Source organism: Oncorhynchus kisutch, linkage group LG4 (genome assembly GCF_002021735.2).
Source record: "Oncorhynchus kisutch isolate 150728-3 linkage group LG4, Okis_V2, whole genome shotgun sequence".
Classification (NCBI taxonomy): Eukaryota; Metazoa; Chordata; class Actinopteri; order Salmoniformes; family Salmonidae; genus Oncorhynchus; species Oncorhynchus kisutch.
The window spans coordinates 45,845,483-45,855,264 of record NC_034177.2 but is presented as its reverse complement, the minus strand read 5'-3'; the positions used below and the strand labels follow the sequence as shown (position 1 = coordinate 45,855,264).

Here is a 9,782-nt window from a genome sequence, read left to right as displayed (position 1 = left end):
CGGAGACAATCAAGCAAACACCCACACACAGGGTGGCAGTCAGCCTTCCTTCCCCACCATGCCCCTGACATCCATCAACGCCAAGGCCACACTGACAATTCTGCCCAATCAATAGTAGGTGTCAGGACAGCATAGGGCCACAGCCATCCTTGTCAAGAGCACCCATTAATCCATGTTGCGGTCAGTCAGGGGATAAGTAATAGACTTAGGGCTTGATTCAATCTGTATATAACGGTGAACTTTACTGAAACAGATGGAATCCACCCCAGAATCAGTCTGGCCTAGACAGATGGTGCACAAATACAGCTTCACCTCTATCCAATGGAGCCAGAGATAGGGGGATGCTTCAGCAATGTACACTTTCCTAATGTATATAAAAGGTCAAATAAACAAAACTGTATAGCTATTCAACAGGTACAAATATGGCAATTTTATTTGCATATAAAGGCAACTAAACGTATTACAAGTTAAACAAAAGTTTCATAAACCAGGAAACTAAACAGGCATTTACAATGACAGAAGACTACCGTTGGCAACTTTTTTTTTGTGCTAGCAAGATCGCATTTTCACACTGTGCAACAAAACAAAAATAATTAGCAAAATTCTTATTACTGTATTTTAGGGAACAACTCACTTCTGCTTAGACAGTTGTGAAATATAATTTAAAAACAGCTGTTTGCTGAATATCGATAAAAATATAAAAGTGAGATGAAAATGCATGTGTGCTTTGAATAGCATATAACATACATTTTTGAAAGGCTTTAGTGGGCCTATATAAATTCACACAAACACCAAATCACATGTACTCCATGGAAGATGGGGACATTTGAGAATATACATAACATGTTGCATCCTGTTGAATGTGCCCCAGATCAAAGTAGATAACCGGTACATACCTTTCCAAAACAAATGTGAGAGCCCAAGGGACTACAGTATATAATAATTGGATACATTTCATATACTCAAAATGTTTCATTTTCAACAATACACAGGGCTTTAAGAGAGACAAAATAACTTATGTTACAATGCCAAATGCATGTTCTATTATCATCATGAGGTCAAGTATTGCTGATGTAGAGGGTACGATTACTGTCAAGCAGTGTATTTGCCTGTCAGACAAAAAGCGTATACAGTTGAAGTCAGAAGTTTACGTACAACTTATCCAAATACATTTAAACTCGGTTTTTCACAATTCCTGACATTTAATCCTAGTAACAATTCCCAGTCTTAAGAATTTTAAGAATGTGAAATGTCAGAATAATAGTAGAGAGAATTATTTATTTCAGCTTTTATTTCTTTCATCACATTCCTAGTGGGTCAGAAGTTTACATACACTCAATTAGTATTTGGTAGCATTGCTTAACTTGGGTCAAACGTTTCAGGTTGCCTTCCACAAGCTTCCCACAATAAGTTGGGTGAATTGTGGCCCATTCCTCCTGACAGAGCTGGTGTAACTCGAGTCAGGTTTGTGGACCTCCTTGATCGCGCATGCTTTTTCAGTTCTGCCCACACATTTTCTATAGGATTGAGGTCAGGGCTTTGTGATGGCCACTCCAAAACCTTGACTTTGTTATCCTTAAGCCATTTTGCCACAACTGTGGAAGTATGCTTGGGGTCATTGTCTATTTGGAAGACCCATTTGCAACCAAGCTTTAACTTCCTGACTGATGTCTTGAGATGTTGCCTCAATATATCCACATAATTTTCCTCCCTCATGATACCATCTATTTTGTGAAGTGCACCAGTCCCTTCTGCAGCAAAGCACCCCTACAACATGATGGTGCCATCTCCATGCTTCACGGTTGGGATGGTGTTCTTCGGCTTGCAAGCCGAAGTGTAAACATAACGATAGTCATTATGGCCAAACAGTTCTATTTTTGTTTCATCAGACCAGAAGACATTTCTCCAAAAAGTACGATCTTTGTCCCCATGTGCAGTTGCAAACCGTAGTCTGGCTTTATGGCGGTTTTGGAGCAGTGGCTTCCTCCTTGCTGAGCGGCCTTTCAGGTTTTACTTTCCTCCAGTATCAGGGTCCTTTGATGTTGTTCTGGGGTTGATTTGCACTTTTCGCACCAAAGTACATTCATCTCTAGGAGACAGAACGCATCTCCTTCCTGAGCAGTATGATGGCTGCGTGGTCCCATGGTGTTTATACTTGCATACTATTGTTTGTACAGATGAACATGGTACCTTCAGACATTTGGAAATTGCTCCCTAGGATGAACCAGACTTGTGGAGGCCTACAATGTTTTTTCTGAGGTCTTGGCTGATTTCTTTTGATTTTCCCATGATGTCAAGTAAAGAGGCACTGAGGTTGAAGGTAGGCCTTGAAATACAAACCACAGGTACACCTCCAATTGACTCAAATTATGTCAATTAGCCTATCAGAAGCTTCTAAAGCAATGACATAATCTTCTGGAATTTTCCAAGCTGTTTAAAGGCACAGTCAACTTAGTGTATGTAAACTTCTGACCCACTGGAATTGTGATAGTGAATTATAAGTGAAGTAATCTGTCTGTAAACAATTGTTGGAAAAATTACTTGTATCATGAACAAAGTAGATGTCCTCACCGACTTGCCAAAACTATAGTTTAAGAAGAAATTTGTGGAGTGGTTTAAAAACGAGTTTTAATGACTCCAACCTAAGTGTATGTAAAATTCCAACTTCAACTGTACGTCTTGAGAGAGAAAACAAAGAATGACAAATGGCACAGAAAACCCGTTATTGCTGCAAATGCAAACAATTGGAAAATATGAAATATTTTACGAAGTTCATCATTTCATTACTAGAATCAGATTTTCATGCATTTTTACAAGCATTTTTACAAAAGCCAAATATCTTGAAGATTAACATTTAGTACAACTCATTTGATTAAAAAAATGCTGGTTCATTTACGATGCTCTATGGGTTGGGCAGGTCGAATATGATGGGGGGGTTGGTGGGCTGGAAACTGGCTGTACAGGTGGAGGAGTTGATAAAAGTTGTGCATCCATCCGTCATAATGCCGTACCCTGCAGACAGAGGACAGAGAAATAAGACGACACCAGAGTCAAAACAGAGACAATACAAGGTCTGTTAAGCTTGAGATGCATGGCACAGGATAGCCCCCACTGATACAGTATTAAGTGCCCTAGTACAGCATCCATGTTCGGAAGTGTTTTGCCTGAAATTGTACTCCTTCCTATAATTGTGTAAACTCTCTTCATTTTGTGGGACCCCAGGAAGAGTAGGTGCCATTTTGCTGGGGTCCAGCAAAATGAAGGTAATGGGGATCCATAATAAATACAATATGGATGCTGTACAGCAGTACTCTACCAATCTGTTATTGCGTAGAACCAGGACTATGGAGGACAGGGTACAGAATACTCACCCTCGTGGATGCCACCGAAGGCGTGGAGCTTGGGTCGGACCCTCTGCTGTACCGTGTTCAGCAGCTCCACACAGCCCACTCTCTGGAGCTCCTTGGGGACCCAGTCACGGAAACCTGTCCCAAACCACACCAATAGATTGATTAACACACTGGATTAAGCATAAGGAGGATACATTTGTAACGAAAATACATTTAACAACAAATACATTTATAACATGTAGGCACAAACTAAGGGCGCACATTTTCCCTGTCTTAACACTGTTCGGAATTACATTATAAAACAATAATGTGTTACGCACATATGTGCTGTGAATGTTTGAATGGAACTTAGGCAATAGATTATAGATTTTGTTTTTACTGGCAAGAGCTTAAAACATCAACAATATAATACAGACAATAATATTATTTTAGTTAAATATTAAAAACATAGGCAACAACACCAGCCTCATTTCAAGCATGGGCCTATGATGGCCTACTCTGCACTATTCATCATATATCATTATTGTCCCTGTTTTATTCTTACCTTGTAGCCTTCTCAATACATTCATGTAATTATACTTTATGTGGGAAGGTTAATTAGCATACTCTCCCCCAAACCTCCATTTGACACTTCCATTTTTGGCTCCACCTATGCAGAAGCACATACAGGTGAGGCGAAAATACCCAACTCGTCATTGCACAGGCTTTGTAGCTCGTTGCGCATGTTTCACCGCGAGGAAAAGGTCACCCTAACTCTGCTTCCATTACTACCAGTTAAAGCCCAAACTATATGTTATTTTGGGTCCGATACCGATTCAGATTTTTTTGAGGGGGAAAATGGACCTATACTGATATATCTGCTAATATACTGGTTTAACAGCAGGGTTTTTTTTCTCCAATAATGAATTCTCGTAAAGTGCCACCCAAAAGAGCAATTGTCCAAGAAATTGACTTTGATTTCTAACATGGTGACAATAATGAGAATTACCGCAAGTGTTCAGATAAGCATGAGATTCCGGTTTTCATCCTATTTATTGAATATCAGCTCTAGGTGATACTTCCAGTATGTGACACAGTAATCACAGCAACACAGCAACCAGTTTTAGCAGTCTGTGGGATAATGTGTTTTGCAGTTATATGAACTCAACTCACCGAGGGGAGGTCCATGGGTCATGAGAACGTCTATACCCTCTGGAACCTGATTCCACTTGTCCAGTAGTGACTGACCGCGGGGAAGGTTAAAACCCCAGCCATTAAACCATGGCGTCCTGTAGAAACAGTTCAAAGAAATCTACATTACACACACCTGCACTGAATACTGAATGCAGTATATGGGCATACATGCAATTCAAACATGAACACAGAACTGAGTACAATGTTTTTTTTTAAATAAATTGCGAGAAAGAGAGAAACAGTTTTTTTCCACCAGGACATACAGTGCATTCCGGAAGTATTCAGGCCCCTTCCCTTCTTCCACATTTTGTTACAGCCTTATTCCAACATGGATTTAAAAAATAGTTTATCTTAATCCACACACAATACCCCATAAAGAGAAATTAAATGACAATACATTTGAATACATTTACAAAATGATATTTTTCAAATGTATTCAAAATAAAACAGAAAAATCGTATTTACATAGGTATTCAGACCTTTTGCTATGAGACTTGAAATTGAGCTCAGGTGCATCCTGTTTCCATTGATCACCTGTGGTAAATTAAATTGATTGGAAATTAATGGAAAGGAACACACCCGTCTATATACAGTCCCACAGTTGACAGTGCATGTCAGAGAAAAAAACGAGCCATTAGAGGTTGTCCATATAGCTCTTTGACAGGATTGTGTTGAGGCACAGATCTGGGGAAGGGTATCAAAAAATGTCTGCAGCATTGAAGGTCCCCAAGAACACAGTGGCCTCCATCATTCTTAAATGGAAAAAGTCTGGAACCACCAAGACTCTTCCTAGAGCTGGCCGCCCGGCCAAACTGAGCAATCGGGGGAGAAGGGCCTTGGTCAGGGAGGTAACCAAGAACCAGATGGTCACTCTTACAGAGCTTCAGAGTTCCTCTGTGGAGATGGGAGAACCTTCCAGAAGGACAACCATCTCTGCATCACTCCACCAAATCAGGCCTTTATGGTAGTGGCCAGACAGAAGACACTTCTCATTAAAAGGCACATGACAGCCCGCTTGGAGTTTGCTATATGGCAACTAAAGGACTCTCAGACCATGAGAAACAAGATTCTCTGGTCTGATGAAACCAAGATTGAACTCTTTAGCCTGAATGCCAAGCATCACATCTGGAGGAAACCTGACACCATCCCTACGGTGGTGGCAGCATCATGCTGTGGGGATGTTTTTCAGCGGCAGGGACTAAGAGACTAGTTAGGATCGAGGCAAAGATGAACAGAGCAAAGTACAAAGAGGATCTTGCTCCAGTGCGCTCAGGACCTCAGAATGGGGCAAAGGTTCACCTTCCAACAGGACAACGATCCTACACCCACAGCCAAGGCAACGCAGGAGTGGCTTCGGGACAAGCCGCAATGTCCATGAGTGGCCCAGCCAGAGCCCGGACTTGAACATCTCTGTAGAGACCTGAAAATAGCTGTGTAGCGACGCTCCCCATCCAACCTGACAGAGCTTGACAGGATCTGCAGAGAAGAATGGGAGAAACCACAAATGTGCCAAGCTTGTAGCGTCATACCAAGAAAACTCGAGGCTGTAAATCGCTACCAAAGGTGCATCAACAAAGTACTGAGTAAAGGGTCTGAATAGTTATGTAAATGTGATGTCAATGTTCAGTTTCTTTTGATACATTTTCTAATCTTTATTTTTTTGCTTTGTCACTATGGGGTACTGTGTGTAGATTGATGAGGAAAAAATATATGTAATCAATTTTAGAATAAGTAACGTAACAGAATGTGGAAAAAGTCAAGGGGTCTGAATTCTTTCGGAGGGGGGGGGGGGGTCCCTCCCAGATTGGATTTTTTTTTTGTATTATTGGTGTAGAAAGACTTGACTTTACTGAAAATGTTGTTATTTGTTGTTATGATGTTATTTTGGGGGCATATCATCTGGGTGTACGCCTATGAGAATCAGAACTATTTTCTCAGTTAGAGAACCTTAAGCCTTTAACCGGTCTTCGAGATTAAAGTCTTATTTACAGATGTACTTATTTAGTTGTTTAGTGGTGTTTTTGCAGCACACGTGATGGTAGAGTTCACAAAACAAATACCCACTGGATTGATGACAATAATCATGATATCATGGTAAGCATAGCCTACTATGTAGTTAGCATGTAAATGAGAAGGTTTTTGGGAAAGCCTTTCCATCTACCAGAGGACTGTTTTCATTAGCATCAATACTAACGGCAAATACTAACGGCAAAGTGGTAGACGTGCGAACTGCACACACGGACATTCTCCTTGCCCCTTCAGAAAGTTGTTCATATCTTATGATAAACTTGGACAAATGAATTTAGGTCAATACATTTTGGGAATATTGTTGAATTCTATTTTAATGCCTGGATTCTGCGAGGGCCCTAATCATCATATTTGGACCATAATGAGGCTCTCCATCACCTATTGGTGTAGTTACGATTCACCATCTTCATAAAATGTTTTCATCATTTATCTACATATAAAATCACCAACAAGCCTAAGCCTACCATAGTAGGGAGCCAAATTGATGGCTCTCACCGATTCGATAGGCTACACCGGCTGACGAGACACACACTTCAGCACTGTCTGGCAAGCCCCAACATCCTAGGAAAGGAAACCTAGGAAATCCTTTGGTGTACTTGTCCCGATGCGATATCGTGGACATAAACACATTGCGTGATTTATGAATGGCGAAGGGTTATAGATGTACTTTATTCAAAACTTTTTATAAACTAGTCCACGCTTGTTCAGTTGTCAAATCAAAGCACAGTAAATAGCAGGGACGTCGCTGGGCCCTTCTTACGGGGGGGGGGGGGGGGGGGGGGGGTTAGTTCGAAGCTTTAGCCAGAGTGGAGCATCGCGTTCAGTTCGAAGCTTTAGCCAGAGTGGAGCATCGCGTTCAGTTCGAAGCTTTAGCCAGAGTGGAGCATCGCGTTCAGTTCGAAGCTTTAGCCAGAGTGGAGCATCGCGTTCAGTTCGAAGCTTTAGCCAGAGTGGAGCATCGCGTTCAGTTCGAAGCTTTAGCCAGAGTGGAGCATCACGTTCAGTTCGAAGCTTTAGCCAGAGTGGAGCATCGCGTTCAGTTCTAAGCTTTAGCCAGAGTGGCGCATCGTGTTCAGTTCGAAGCTTTAGCCAGAGTGGAGCATCATGCTCAGTTCGAAGCTTTAGCCAGAGTGGAGCATCGTGTTCAGTTCGAAGCTTTAGCCAGAGTGGAGCATCATGTTCAGTTCTCCACCATGTATTTCTTACTGATGTTTCAGTCCCTCCTTTTTGTAACTGAGGGGCTTCACAAGTTTCTCCAGAAAGAGACTGCAAACCTGGCAGAAGCTCGTTTCGGCAAACACGCTGTATGTGACACACTGATAGGCAAACGCACAGATGCATTTGCCACAGAACTTTATGACAGAACCAAAGCACTCTGTGAAATGCACATTATTCCAGAGGCAGATGCAGCAAGAAAGTGCAAACAAAGAGAGATTGTGTGGTGAAGACCTCCTTGGGTTTAGGTAGAGAATTGTCATGATCCCAAACAATGAGAACAGAGTTGTTGCTCCCCATGCTTGGACAAGATGGATTCTCAACTGTAGATGCAGGTCTGCTCAAAGGCATACAGGCATGCAGCCCCAACTCAAACAAAAAAATCCTCGATACCTCATGCTCAACTGAGTTTGCCAAGCACTACGGTATTGATGTTAAAACACAAGAGATGTTGGTGGCCAGAAACTTTCTTGCCCGGAAAAGAGAGGCTGGATGTCCTCCCAAAGATATACTTGCTGGGCATAACCTCCTGGATGATGAAGTGTTTCCTTCTCTGAAGGGAATCATTCAGCTTGCCCTGACAGTTCCTGTGAGCAGCTGCTCCTGTGAAAGGTCCTTTAGTGCACTGCGCCGGATGCACTCCTGGTTGCGTAAGACAATGGGTCAGAAAAGGCTTGCAGCCATGTCCATTGAGGGTGAAGTGTTTGGGTCACTAAGTGTCATTGACCGCTTTGCCACCTTTAAAAATAGGAGGTACACTGATGCGTCCACCCACAAAATAAGCAAAAGAGAGAAGCAGGAGGAGCAGTTCCTTAATATAGGTTGTAATATTTGTTTGGGATCTTACTTTATCAGATTTGATTCCTAATCAATTTTATTTAGCTCATTAGTTGAATTTAGTTTTGCCCCTTTGTGGATGAATGATACTGTTTTTTTCTAATGGTATAACATGATCTGCATCTCTCGCTCTCTCCTCTCTCTCTCTCCAAATAAAATCCCAAAGTATTTTTGATACATAGTACTCCCATTTTTGTGCCTTTTGTTGTTAGATGGATAGGAACAGAGTAGACTTTAATTTCTTTATTTGGATATAATTGAAGTAAGTCATATTAGATCAGTGTCTAACCTAATGTAACATCTACTTCCAGCTCACACTCTCAAAACACATAGATCCCCCTGAAAGCAGCCCACTCTCCAGATCCCAACCACCTGAATTCTGATCGCATATCTGTATGTCATTATCACACACTATTTAGTTCAGTTCTCTGCACCACATCATTGTGAGGTATTGTTTGTTTTGTGACACACGTCTATTCTGAACTCTGTTTTCCCCGTAATTTAATCCTCCTGTGTATGATAGTTTTTGCCTGCCTCACTAACGACACCTTTTGCCTATTCCCTGCCTGTACTTTAGCCTTCGGATTTCCTGTTATCAATCTATTGCCTGATCTCCTGGACGACGTTACTAGCCTTTTCCCTGCCTGTGTTGTTGCCTTTTTGGACCCCCTGTGTATGACATTCTGTCTGCCCCTGGACCCAGCTACCTGCCTCCTCCTTCCTTTAAAAAAACATTAAAATATGTTTTGGGGGCTTAAAAAAAATCCCGGGGGAGGATGCCCAGAACCCCCCCCCCTAAAAGAGGATTAGCCCCCCTATTCATGAATCTCTAGTGACATCTATGGTAAATAGCCAATGCGCCATGAGTCTGCATGGCTGGCTATGAAAGAAAATAAATGAACATGCCAGAAAACAATAATTAGGCTAAGTGGATTTTGACTCATTGTTACAACTTACACGGTATGTGCAAATTCACAAGCATCATGCTCTCTCCATCCCCCGTGTAAAGAAATTTGACTGCAACAAACCACGGCGCACACTAATTGTACCAGTAGGCGGGACAGATGACAGGTAAAAGCAGTCTGCTATCACTCGCTTTATGACTGACAGGCGGCTATCCTATCAATAGATCGCTAGAAGATGCCCAGAGAAAATGCGAGAAAGAGAGAGAGAGCTGAA

The 9,782-nt window shown here is 41.8% G+C and overlaps 1 protein-coding gene across 1 annotated transcript in view; it reads right to left on the bottom strand.

Moving 5' to 3' along the window:
* Nucleotides 1-406: 406 nt before the first annotated feature.
* LOC109888707 (metallophosphoesterase MPPED2) overlaps nt 407-9,782 on the bottom strand; it is a 46,268-nt gene continuing 36,892 nt past the window's right edge. The window contains exons 5-7 of the mRNA XM_020479881.2: nt 4,503-4,618; nt 3,372-3,485; nt 407-3,012 (exon numbers count right to left, since the gene is read on the bottom strand). Of these exons, the coding sequence (XP_020335470.1) occupies nt 2,903-3,012; nt 3,372-3,485; nt 4,503-4,618 (340 nt within the window). The 3' untranslated portion in view covers nt 407-2,902. The remainder of the gene's footprint in view (nt 3,013-3,371; nt 3,486-4,502; nt 4,619-9,782) is intronic.